The following is a 13,278-nucleotide window of genomic DNA, read 5'->3' as shown; positions in this document are numbered from 1 at the left end:
TGTTCTTTACCTTTTTAAACTCAAAAAACCAGCATTTGTCCATGGAAATATGTACAATTATTGACACTTCAATATTGTTGCACATGTACACTTGTTTCAAAAGGAGGTTTTACAAACTGATTTGTGCAACTTCCGAGTTTCTTTTCATTAAAAGCTGTTGCCTTATCCACATAAACTCTTCTAGGTAACAGCAACCTTATCTGTCACTCTCCAAAATTATTAATACTATGGACAAAAAGCACTGTTAAGTCTGCATTCAAATAGACATGTCATATTAAATCTTTGTACAAACTCAAAACATTTACACAAAATGGAAGAGACCAAATAATCTAAGTATAAAATTTACCCAAAATGTACGTGCACCTTTGAAATAGAGGGTACAGGACAGAATGAGAGGCTGGTTCTCAATGTATACAGATAAATTCATTTTGAAACCGTGTCAATATATTACCAATTCAAAAAGAAAATAGCAGTTTGCATAACATCTATTATTACATTACTAGTAGACATTTGCCCATTTTTATAATTACTTGCTTCACTTAGTGCAGACATTTGCAAAGAAAACCTTACTGAAAATGATCCAAATCACCTGAAACAGTTTTACAGATCTTAACCTTTTCACCATGTAACTTGATGTGACCAACCTCATTAAATTTTCAAATATTCTTCTCTCCAAGTTCTAGAGATCGTTACTTAATGTAATACTGGGACAACAGCCCATACTACATACTAGGCAATTTTTAGTCCTCTTCACACTCCTAAAGCAAGTAGTTACAATCATTTAACCAATGAAGCAGCCAATGCAAACAATTTTACCCTGATGATATTCTGGTCCCAAGGTCCATAACCATAACCACTATACCCCACTGCCCTATCCTCATCAAATGCAAGGCTTACTGAATGGTTAGATTTACAAAAGGATTACAGCCCAGTGAAACAGCTAATTCATCCTAGCAAAGCTGGGTGCTAGAGGTACAAAGATTGTTTAAATAGGAAACAAGATAGTGTTGTTTTTAAAAAATCTGTGCACATTGCAAATACTGTCTGAACTGAGGGAAATATTTAGGTCTGAATCCAAGAGTCTTAGCAGAACTGAATCTACAAATCTTCCTTCTCCCTAGTGATGCTCTGACAAAAATCAATTCCTAAGTCCAAATGTTTCTTATAAAGTGATAATATTCATGACAATCTCTTGCTACTACTTTCACAAACTGATATAATTTGAAGACCCATTATCTCCCCATCTCCCACACACTACATTCCGACTTGAAAAAGATTTAAATTATATATATTTTTTGTTGACAATATGTAGGAGGGGATAGAGCCTCATTTTAAAATTGAAAAACTTTCTTTTCTAAATACCATAATTTCCAATTCTACTGTGATTCAGGTCTTCATACTGAGGGAGATACTACCTTCAAATCAACACATGGACTTCGACACACCTTTCTTCCACTTAAAGCAGAAGTAGCAGCACACTAAGAATTGACAAGATTGAAGGGTTAGTATTTCCATGCCTAACTGAAATGGTTTTGCTCTTGGTTTCTGTTGTTCCAGGGAGCAAAATTACATGTAACCATTATTTGTCCTTCTGTATTACCTGCAAAGACAAAGTTCATGGTCATCTTCTCTACTGCTTCTGTGAACAAAAAATTATGCCTTAAGTCACCGATTCAAGTACAACATGGATAACAAAAATAGGTCATAACTGAATTTCATTCCTTTCCAAGTTTTAAGATTGTTTTCGATCCTGAAGATTCAGATCTTCAGTAACAAATTGTCCATCATGTGCCATACTTGAAAATTTTTCAAATAACTCATGATTCTCACTTGATAATCAAGTTCAAGAATGGCAACAGAATATAAATTTATAATACAGCCATGCAAAGTCTGTATATACAACTATAAAGTTGAATATGAAACATTTTCTATTTTCCCCTTTAGGATTCTAACTAAAGCTTAAAAACCCAATAAACAAGTGGAAGTTTCCCTCTGTACATGGCTTTTATTATTTACATAATACAATATAGCATCAATGCTGAAGAGCATGATTATGTGCAATACATAAATATGAACTATCTGTACACATCTGCAGATCTAACTCAGAACTAAGGTACATAAAATTAAAAGCAAAATTGAATGCTTTAAGAATAAAAGTAAAAACTAGGACCGAACACTGCAATAAATCAGAAGTAGTGCCTCGTGTACATACTTAACTATTTACAGATGGAAACAGGCATTACCACAACACTAATCTCTATGCTCATTTATATATAAAAACACAAGTTTCATACATCACAAAAAAACCTTCCATTATAACACAGAAGTGATATTACCAGACAAGCATCAGTGAAGTATACTGCCTTTTCTAGTTGTTATTGTACAATGCTGTAGATAATGCAGCCCATGCAATACACCCAAGAACACTAGAGTCCTACACCCAAGTACAATTAATATGATAAAGCAGCCCTCTGCAAGTGGTGCTGGATACCACTAAGAAGTCTACTGCAGCCATGTTGGTTATGATTTTCCATGCAGAAGGATACAGTTACATTAAGAACTGAAGTCTTTAAAAAGCTTTAAACATTCTTTCTTGAACCAAAACATTCAACAAAAGATGCACATGAAAAATTAACTGTTCGGATACCTTTGCAACTTAAAATTCAGATGCATGTTATTCAATAGAGCTGCTGTATATGAAAACCAAACAGTTTTAACTTCTTCTTGTAAACAAATTAATCCTAACGCAGTTCTGTGCTACATATTTTTAGTAATGAGAATAATGCAGGTATCTTCTGGTGCAGGCCAGCACAGTAAGCTTCAAAGGTCACCTCAAGACCCAGTTGTTGGCTTGATGGTTTTACTTTTAACCGGCTGTGATGTTTACCTTTCACAGAATGTCTTATTTGACAGCTTTTATAAGACCAATTGAACCAGGCTTACATATGGCACCAAATACTGATTTCATGGGAAGATCTGATCCTCCTTACAGCATTCTTCCTGCTTCCAAAGAACATGTGAAAATTAAGAAGGTGAAGTTAAAACTATGACAGAAGTAGACTGCCAGTCCTTTTCTGGTGTACCATTTTTAAAAATATACAGGCACATAACACTAGCCAAAGATTATACCTTGATTACATTCCCAAAAGGCAGATAATGCTGCAAACATGCAGAGATTTCATTTATTTTGTTTGGCACATGGGAACTAAATTTTGTCCCTATTATTTGTGTATTTCAATTTGCTGTGCAGATTTTTATCCAATTTTATTCAGGGGAGGGCATATACATCTTGTAGGGCTGTATCTATCCAATTCTGCCTGTAACAAACACCCAAACATTCTAAAATATCAATTATAAGACAGACAAGTGTAAAGTAAAACTCTGGAGAACATCAAAGGAAAATGGCCATGCATCTGCTCTTTAATGTTTTCCTACGATATATTAAAATAAAAACAAAGTTTCAGTCTCTTCACAAGTAGTAATTTATATTCTCTGGATTTTTTCAGCCACAACAACTGGATTCTCTTTTCTGATTTTTGCTGCAGCTTCTGCTTTGTAATCATATGGACAGTTGTGCTTGTCAGAATAACGGTGAAGTCCACAAAACAAATTTCCACATCGGCAGTCAAATCCTGTACAGATGAGAGGAAGCAGGGTAACTAGGGAACTTGTAGCAATTAAAAAAAAAAAAAAAAAAAAAAGAGCCTCACTATAAAAAAGAATCATATTTTCATTGCTTTACAACTTGGAAGTCTGTCAAATCTTGAAGCAGTCTATCAAATTTAAACTGTCAAAAAAAGCTTTAGCCTATTTTGATATGATGAGAAATTCAAACAACTACAATTATGTCTTACCCTCAAAGGGCAACAGACTGTTAAAGAAATGTGCTTAAGCCAAATCCTATGAAGAAAATAAAATGGGTTATCTGTCAGTTAATTCTACTAGGTTCCTTCCATCAACTCATATAGATATTACAGTGTAGAATTTATACAGGTTGACCTGAATTCAAAATATAGCCCCAGGTGCGCATGGCACACACTTATAATCCCAGGCAAGATGATCAAAAGTTCAAGACCAGCCTCAGCAATTGAGCAATTCTGTCTCAAAAAGGGATAGGGATAAGGCTTAGTGATAAAGTGCTCCTAGGTTCAATCCTCAGTACCCTCCCTCCCAATCCCAAGCATATATCTACTTCTACTATATCATGTGGTAAATGGTAGTATTTCAAGTGAAAACTAGATAAAGTCAACCATAAATTCTGAGGTTTCAAGGAGACAAGAAAAAAAGCATTTCATACCTAGTTCAAAGTAGGCAGACATGTTAGTTCAGTTACCTTTTCCCTAAGAGTTACAAAGGAAAGTATCAAAAGTGATAAGTCTTTGTCAATCCAAAAGAGAAAAATAATTCAGAAGCCTGAAGGATAACAATCATCATAACATTAGGAAAACAGATGGAAATTAAACCCAATTTCTTAACTAATTAAAATCTTAACACTGTTGCGTCCTTCCTAGCCCACTATGGAAAACTTTCTCTCTCTGAAAGTCTTCACAGTGACCAAGAGCTCTTTAATTGCAGTCAGTAAAATATAGATTCTTAAGCATTTGTAATACCTGTAAGGCCAACTTTCTTTCTACACATGAAACATCTGTTCTTCTTTGGTTTGGGTAACTCAGGAGCTTTTTCTTCACTTTGAGAAGTACTGGGCTGAGAAACTGATGGACTGGGCTGAGTGACAACTGAAAAATAAGCATAAAAATTAAGAGATCTCTCCAGAGACCACTGGCTGGTAATGAATGATCTAAGTCAAAAAGAAAAATATTTAAAAGGAGGAATAAGATTCATAGAATGTTTAAGAATCCTTTCTTAAAATCTTCCGTTTGAATGACAAAACTTCTTAAAGTCTAAGAATTTCCTGGCAATTCCTAGGCAACTACTTGGCTCCTCTAAAATTTTATAAAATCACCAGTTAGGATATTCTTTTATCTCAGTCTTAACAAGTCAATACTAGAAAACAAAATACTAATTCTATTTTTTTGAAGACCTGGGGAGATTCTGCTTGTATGCTTAGTTTTTCTGTATTGCAATTTCCTAAACATGAACGTCTGAATTAGGGCAGCTGGAATTCATTACTTAGATAGAAGTGCCAACTTCTAAGGTACCTGGCTATAAAACCATGTTGGTTTTTATGCTGATTACCTCAACAAATTTTGACAAAGCCCAAACCATTTATCCCCGAATCAAATTAGATCCAAAAATTTTAATGAAATCACTTTGTCATTTTCACAAGTCACAATGTTAGATCTGCAAACAATCTAGAAGTGCTTATAAGGTTTTGATTTTAGAAAATTAAGGATTCTACTGGCAGAACAGGATTTTTTTTAGTGTTACTTTGATAGTGAGATATTATCTACAAAAAGCCCCACCTTTTCTCCACCTCTAAAGCTTTAGATCAAATTTATTGATAGAATTTATCACATAAAAAAATGCAGACTGCATTAAAGCACATAACCCCACTGGTTCTTTAAGACAAAAGACCAAAAAGTACTTCGTACATAAATCCAACTATACCTTAAAGTTTTAATGTTGATCTAAGGTTTAAGAATAGAAAAATCAATGTATATATGTAATGCTAAAATTACTGCCTATTCATTATTCTAGCACTACTGCTATTTTCGTATCCAAGCTTTTATAGCAGACAGATTGGGTTAATGTGAACTTAAAACTGCCCCAACTTTTCATTTGCATTAGCACTATATCCCCACTGGAATTCATACCTAATACCTGACTTAGAAAATATTCTATCTACTACTATTTCTTAGTAAGCTACTATTACAAATCTTAATATAATTCTGATGGTATGAGGGTAAACAGGAGTATGAGAATGGTGTCAGCCATTTCTCTGCCCCCATCTGAAAAAAGGAATAGTAAGTTCCTGAGACATATAAAGAAGGGGATAGAGGAAGAAAAGTGATACAGAAAGAACAAATAGTAGAACAAATAGTGAACCACAGTATGTCTCTCAAGTAATAATAGAAGTATGTATTAGCTACAGATCTAACCCCAAAACATGCTTCCAATGTCAGCAATTAAAAAAAAAAATAGTTTTTTTCCCAAAAGATGAAACTCCTTTCAAAACATCAAATATATAGATTCACCTGCCATTTGATGGCCAAAATATTTGACTCTCACTTAAAAAAGAGACTGACAACAGTACAGATAAAACTGACTCCAATGTTAGCAAAAGCAAGCCTCCAAAGAAAATTACACAACCACTGACACTATTTTTTCCACAATTTATTTTTATATTGTATTCCATCACCATTTTACCGAGAAAGGATGAATTGATTTGAATGAACTTTGTGCACATAGCTAATTCTAACAATTCAGTCTTGAAACATTAGGGCACTTTTGGCTGTGCTATAAACACAGCCTCAAAGTCATGACCTGTTGAAACCCAAAATGCCCTTCCATAATGAGCTTTAAATTCCTACAAAATGAGACAGGGATCCTGTTCTTTTTACGTTTAGTATTCCATAGGTTCTTTGCTTGAATGTTTTCTACAACATTGACAATATCAAGACTGAACAGTTATTGCTCTTGACCATAGAATTTTTCTTTATGGTCTTGAAAAGTTTAAGTTTATTAAGTTCTCAACATCCAGTCTCCAGATTATAATCTTGGTGATTTGTAGGCCTGGGGGCAATTAATGGAGAAGAGAGCAAAAAGTATAGCTGTTTTATACTTCAAGATACTTTAAAAGATAGCAGTTCTTTATTTGGTCTCTACTTCATGGCTCTCCCTCCTCTTTGGTCCTTCAATGGGAAGGAGAATCCCGCCACCAACTTTCTCTTGTACTTCCAAATCCAGAACTGAACTCATATTAAACAAAAAGCATACCTGGCTCTGACACCTCTGTTTTCGGGGTAGTTATTTTGTCCTCTCTTGAAATGCTCATTTCTGTCATTTGCTGAGTTACAGGCAAGGCAGCCACAGGCACATTTCTATTTGAGTTCAAGCAAACAATTATTTTTAAAGATGTTAAGGGTACTTCTTTTTGAGATAATAAGTTGTCATTTCAACTTTAAATTATATATTATTTCCAACATGATCAAGTGGAGCTAGATAACCTGCAAAATTTTAAAAGATTTTGGATGCCCAGCATAAATGGTTGAGAAGAAAGCAATCAATTTGATAAATGGCTCATTAACTTAAGGCTGCTTATTTGTATAAGGTCACCATACGCTATTATAATCAATTATGAATTTCTAGCTATGCCTATAATTCAAGAACAAAAGGAGCAGCTGTGCCAAAATACCTGTGTGGCACTATAACACTCTCTATAATCCCTAAACTTCAGTTAGAAGGAAACTAAAATACAGCTTTCAAAACGTAAGTGTCTTTGAAGGGTTTCTGGAGTACATTGTGATATACATCTTTACTCAACCACCTAAAGAGTCAGAATTAAGGGCACTAGACTTTTTGTCCAATACATGCAAAGCCAAGGGCATCTGATACATTAACATATTTGTTAGTACATGGATACAAACATCTTGATTTCTTCCATGTCTTAGAAACTCTTAAAAAAAATGTTCAACCTTACCTTGATTTTTCAGATGTGCTGCCAGCAGCACCTTCACAGTTGTTTAAGCTAGCCTCTGCTCTCTGTACAGATGCAGAATCTGAGGTAGGACTGTTGGAACCACTGGCTGTTCCTATTTAAAAAAAGGAATTTGTAAGAAACAAATCAACATTACAAAAACTCACTTAGTGTCAACTTAATAAGTAGTAATACTTGCATTTAATTAGGTTAGTGATTTAAGCACTTTCACTTTGCTGCAATCCTACACTTGAGTATCCAAACTAAAAAAAATAAATTTAAAGACATATCCATTGAAAACAATTATGAAACAAAACCTCAAAAATGAAAACTGAAAAAGCTAAGAGATGCTTGTAGGTAGTCATTCATTCCTGATGGATGCAGTCATGTCAAGTACTTGGGCTGTTGCTTTAATTTTAAGCTCTTGTCAGGTCTTCTCTCCTTGGGCTTTCAGCATTCTCAGTCTTGGGCCCCAATTTCTGGTTCTATATTTTCTGTCCACCAGTTCTTCCTTGGAAATAACTTACCCATTGGGCTCATTCTGCCACTATTCTGCTGCCTCTGAAGATGTTCTTTGTAGCAAACAGAACACATTCCATTTGTCCTAGGATTTCCATAAAAGCCACATCCTGTACTACACAGCATGGGCCCTGGGGTCTGGTTAGTCTCCTGAGCCATATTTTTCTGCTATAAACAAAACAAAACAACAAAATTTTAGTAAGCCATGTCACCAAAATAAATTAGCAGAATACAATAATTAGCATACCTGTCATTTCTAAAATACCAATCTATTACTAACAAAACCCCAAACTGTGTTCCAGACTGAGCCGACAATTAGGAATATTTTGTTGCCTTTATAAAACAAAGAGCATTAAAGGAACTGTTTTAGAACCAAAAGGAAATTCTACCGTTAAGTACCAAAATTTATTATTTTACCTGTTAACTATTCTTTGCTTCAGTTCACAGTCTGCCTGCCTGCTGGATACCAGGGTTGTTTTAATCAACAGTAGAAATTGGTATTTGGACTTTCTGCTCCCCACCACTACAAGTGAACCATCCCAAATGATGTCTTTTAACTTTGTTAGCTAAAAATATTAGAGGGAACTTCCAAATATGGTAGGGGAAAACCTCAATCATAACTAATCACTATTTCTGTATTTATTAGTGGTTCTTTTAACTAGCTGAATATTGATTTAATCTTAAAATTACATCTGGACATATTCTGGTGCCATCAGTAATCTGACAATTCTGTGAGACAGGAATATGATTTGTTTAAAGCACCTTTTAGCACCATTTATTAACCATAAATTTCTGAACCAAAGGCTTTTCTAATAACATTTGTCATCCTTACACACAAAAACCTTTCCATGCTCAAATTCAATATATAAAGCAATATAAATGCATAATATTTAGTTGATGGTTAGTATTTAATGCTTATTTACCACAGTGAACTTTAAACAGCAAGCATACCCTTCACTTTTCCAGAAGTCTTGTTAGAATCAACATAAACATAGTAATGTGTTAAATTTCATAAGTTTCCTCTGGTAAGAGAAAATACTGTTTATTTATTTTTTTTTTTTTGAAAATTGTGTAAAAAGCATTATTTGAGAGCATCTGATTAAGGGAAATATGCTCTAGCTTGTGGTGGTCACTCATTTTTCTAACTAAAACAAAATACATTCTAGTGAGTTAAAATGTTTTTAAGTACTTTTTGTCAAAATTACAAAAATAAAGGGTATAATTTTTGTTTAAATATTCTTTTTGCCCTATTTCGGCCAGTGCATTATAATTATACATAATAGTGGAATTCTCTGTTACATATTTGTACATGGACATGACAACAATATAATTTAGTCAATATCATTCCCCAACATTTTCCCTTTCCCTGCCTTTCTTTCCCTAGTCCCTTTCCTCAACTTAGTTACTGGCCTCCCTTTGATTTTTATGAGACACCCTCCCCACCATTTCCTTTTCCCTCTCTAGTGAAAAACAATTTTGACCTGGCCAGAATCCTTACAATTATTCCCCAAACATTTAAAAGATAGCAACCTTTCCTTATTAGCAAAAGGACTCCATATTTCAAGCAAATCAAGCTTATATGGAGAATGACCAAGATCCACAACTTGCTTAAAACAATGATTAATTTAGTTGACAGTGTCTCTTTAAATAGTAAGTAGAATTTAGCTGACTCATTTTAGAGCAGGGTAAACATTTCAACATCACTTAAAGTTTAATAAACATTTTTAGTTGACTTTTTCAATGTTAAAAATATCAAGAGCAAAAAAATTATTCATATAATGAATTGTGTATTTTCATTCCTATCAAGTAAACTGCCATTTGAAAAAAGTTGGGTCATTCCCTGAAGCCGGGTTTGGAACTATGCTAATTCACTTTCTGTCCTAGCTTCCAGTGTCATTTGGCATAGGCTTTAAAAGCACTGTCCTCAATTTAAGCCCAACCAATTTAAGCCCAATTTAAACCACATGAAATGATTTTAATGAATAAAATATTTGTTTTTATGGGATTTCCCACCTAATAACAACCCATTCTGACAAAGTATTTCACCTTTCCTCTTCCTCAAAATCATCTACCTTCAATTCACTGAAAATAAATTTTGAACTCAGTCACAGAAACAATAGGATGTTAATTATTTCCAGGGCTTCCCATCTTTAGGTTTTCCCCCCTAGAAAGCCAGCTTTTAAATGCCATCACATGTGCACAGCTTGCCTTAATATTTCTCAGCAGCTTAGATCACATGGGAGGGCGCTTCAGCCTGTCACAAGGCTGCAATGTGACAGGCTGAGCTGGATGGAGGCTCTCACATAAAGCCTAGTCAACAGGGGCCTCTGAAATCAGCTTCTATTTATATCTCAGAGCCTGACAACTCCTACACAACCTCAAGAACTAAAGATGCAACATTCATATATAGAAAATAAGAAAAACAAAATATGATTAAGGCTGCCAGTTTTTTCTAATAGGGAAGATTAGAGAACAATCTCAAATCCAATCTAGAAGACCCAAGCATCATTAATCACTCACAAAGCCCCAAATGGTCAGGACTGCTTACAAAAAAACAAGCACAGTGAAAAAGGAATAAAGGCATAAAGAATTCTTATGTTTAGAGGAAACCACTTGAGCTGGGGGTGAGTGTTCACTATTAGCATTTCCTTTCTGTCTTTAAAAAATATATACCATTACTATTTACCACCTTTAAAGTTGTTAGAAACTTCTGCATTCATGGGTCATTCCTATCAAACATAGAGGAAATGCATATTTTCTGTAAAGTTTGTAGCTTTTCCAATTCATAGTCTAAAAAATCTGCTGTGTAACTAAAATATTCTCCAATCCAAAATCCGAATAAAGGGCATCTACACCTCTGAGACATAGTTGTTTCAGATACATATGGTGTTTTAAGACGTCAAAACCCCCCACTCACCTGGAGTTGAAATCTGAGTTCTAGTACCTAATCTACCAGTAAGCCAGTGACCTTGGACAAGTCCTTACTCTTCAGATCTGAATTACTTCTGCTAAGAGTAGCTTGATTAAACTTAATGTTAGGCCTGAGACAAAAATAGTGAACTATAACCAATCCTTCATTTTTGGGACATTTTAATAAAAAAAATAAAATTGCAACATTTTCATCAAAAGGAGTCCCCAAATCTGACTTTAAAAAAAAGAAAACCTTCGAAATGAGAAGCAAAATGAAATTTATTTAGATTTTTGTAAGTTTGTAAATGATTTGAAGCCCAAATGTTTAAACAAGGCTGTGACCTATATACTACTTTATCTTAAATATCTCCTCGGGCAATAATTCTTGGGATGGATTCAATCAATAAAGGTATCCCGACCCATACCTCAAATCACAGATACATGAAGTGCATGGAAAGCCAGCCCCAAATTTCGTGTTCACCAGCTTAAATGCATGAAACAAAGAGAAAGGTGCTCCACTTCCTCCATGAAAAGAATCTTGGGGGAGAAAACGCAGCGACGTTGGAAAAACTAAAATACCACGCAGAGCTCCCTAGACTCCATGCTCCAGCGGATTTAGAGCAAGTTTGGGTCGCACTGGCCCCCCCCCCATCCCCCTCTAAGGGAAGGCCTCACTCAGGAAAGCCCAACAGGGCCTTGTCCTAAAACCACTGAGTCATGCAGAACGGCAGCTCTGCAGGCCCTGCCGGCCCCTCTCCCCGCCTGGCTCGCGCTGCCGCGACCCCGAACGGCTCATTCGAGAGGAAAAGCCTGGCAGAGCGGCGGGCAGGGGGCCGGGGCGCGGCTGCCGCCTCTGTCTTTGTTTTCGCGGTCCGGCTGCCTATACCGGGCGCCGCCGCTGCGGGGGGCCGGGAGCGACACGCGAGTCCCGGGCCCGGCCCAGCCGAGGCCGCACGCCGGGCATTGTTCCCGACCGTGCGACTGCGAGCGCGCCAGGGGCGCAGGCAGTCGGGCCCCGGGCCACGACTACAAATGACGCCTCCGTCTTTGTGCTTCCTGAGCTGGCGGGGGAGCTTCCTTCCCAGGACACCGCCATCCGCGGCCCACTCGGGCTTTGCCGCAGGCCCCGGCCGCCCGGCCCTCCACTCTGACCCCCGGGCCAGAGCCCGCCCCCAGCGCCGCACCACTCACCCTGCGGGGGCCGGAATGCAGAAGTCGAGGTCGCGCGCGACGCCGGCGCGATAGGGCCGGGCCGAGGCCTCCGAGAACGACGAGCCGGGCGCCTGGAGCCGCCGCCACGGGCCAGGAGCGGGTCGGGGCCGCAGGCGGAGGTGCTGGCGCCGCCGCCGCCGCCGCGGGGTCCTTCTTTGTTCCTGCAGCAGCGCCGAACGTGGCCGGGACACGCCGGAGCTCGGGAAGTGGGAGGAGGGAAGCGGGGGGGGTGCAGAGGAGGAGGCGGAGGGAGGACGGGAGGCCGCGGCTGCTAACGCTGTTCTAGGAGCTCGCCCGTCGTCGCCTCACGCCTCCACGGGCGGCCGGGTGGGCCGAGAAAGGGTTGAGTGGAGCGCACGTAGCGAGGTCGGGGCGTTGTGAGTGTCCGCCGAAGGCGCTTTCCGTCGTTTCCGCCACCGCCGGGGAAGCTGCGCGGCTCCCGGCAGGGAGAGAGCGCGAAGTCCTGATGCAGACAGCTTCGCGATCTGGCCGACTGACGCTAGCTCTTCGCCCGGCGCTCGGGCAGTGAGGGGAAGGGGGAAGGGGGGGCGGGACCTGTGCGTCAGCGAAAACCCCGTCGGCAGCGACGGGCAGCGCGATTACGTCACGGACCCGAGGCCCCGCCCCCGGCCTTTGGTCGCGGGCTCCGGGGGCGGAACGGAGCCTGGTTGCGCGTCCTCCTCGCCTAGCCGAGTCACTAGCCAGGCGGCCGACCCCTGGGTGGAGCTGGAAAGAGCGAGTGCAGTGGAGGATGTGTTTCTATTTTTAACTCGATTGTCCGCCTTCAACCTCCCTCCTTCCGATTTTCTCACTCGAGCCCGCTTTTCAACGAGTTCTCACGCATTGTTTCAAGCCCTGGGCAGACGTCCTCCCCACCCCCGCTCTCTACCCAAATATTAGATTTCGCCTCCAGGAAAGGACCCTTGGCTTTTGGGTCTTCTGTTTACCAAACCTCCCACTCCATTCCCCGCCCCCGCGTCTTTTCAGGTCCAAGGTCCAACCTGAGCCTTGCCCTGACGCCTCCCGGAAGGCGCGGGCCA

General features: G+C 38.8%; 1 protein-coding gene across 2 annotated transcripts; it reads right to left on the bottom strand.

The window, feature by feature from the left end:
* Window positions 1-410: 410 nt before the first annotated feature.
* Zfand5 (zinc finger AN1-type containing 5) lies at window positions 411-12,777 on the bottom strand. Of its 2 annotated transcripts, none has more exons than XM_026389292.2 (6): window positions 12,218-12,777; window positions 8,125-8,284; window positions 7,601-7,712; window positions 6,898-7,001; window positions 4,611-4,736; window positions 411-3,632 (listed from the first exon to the last, which is right to left on the bottom strand). In XM_026389292.2, the coding sequence occupies exons 2-6, from the start codon at window positions 8,273-8,275 to the stop codon at window positions 3,484-3,486; spliced, it is 642 nt and encodes a 213-aa protein (XP_026245077.2). In that variant the 5' UTR covers window positions 8,276-8,284; window positions 12,218-12,777; the 3' UTR covers window positions 411-3,483. The 2 variants fall into 2 exon arrangements, with proteins under 2 accessions (XP_026245077.2, XP_026245078.2); XM_026389293.2 differs by lacking the exon at window positions 12,218-12,777 and adding an exon at window positions 11,452-11,656.
* Between the last annotated feature and the right edge of the window lie 501 nt (window positions 12,778-13,278).

The sequence above is a fragment of the Urocitellus parryii genome, chromosome 4 (genome assembly GCF_045843805.1).
Source record: "Urocitellus parryii isolate mUroPar1 chromosome 4, mUroPar1.hap1, whole genome shotgun sequence".
Taxonomy (NCBI): Eukaryota; Metazoa; Chordata; class Mammalia; order Rodentia; family Sciuridae; genus Urocitellus; species Urocitellus parryii.
Note: the sequence above shows the minus strand (reverse complement) of the source record. Positions and strands in the feature narration are given on the sequence as shown.

What these genes read in the sequence shown, in the direction of transcription:
- Zfand5 (XM_026389292.2), bottom strand. Translation starts at nt 8,275, where the DNA reads ATGGCTCAGGAGACTAACCAGACCCCAGGGCCCATGCTGTGTAGTACA. An exon ending in AGCACATCTGAAAAATCAAG is followed by an intron (nt 7,002 to 7,600) that starts GTAAGGTTGAAC and finishes GAACTCAAATAG; the next exon opens with AAATGTGCCTGTGGCTGCCT. An exon ending in AAAGAAAGTTGGCCTTACAG is followed by an intron (nt 3,633 to 4,610) that starts GTATTACAAATG and finishes TCATCTGTACAG; the next exon opens with GATTTGACTGCCGATGTGGA.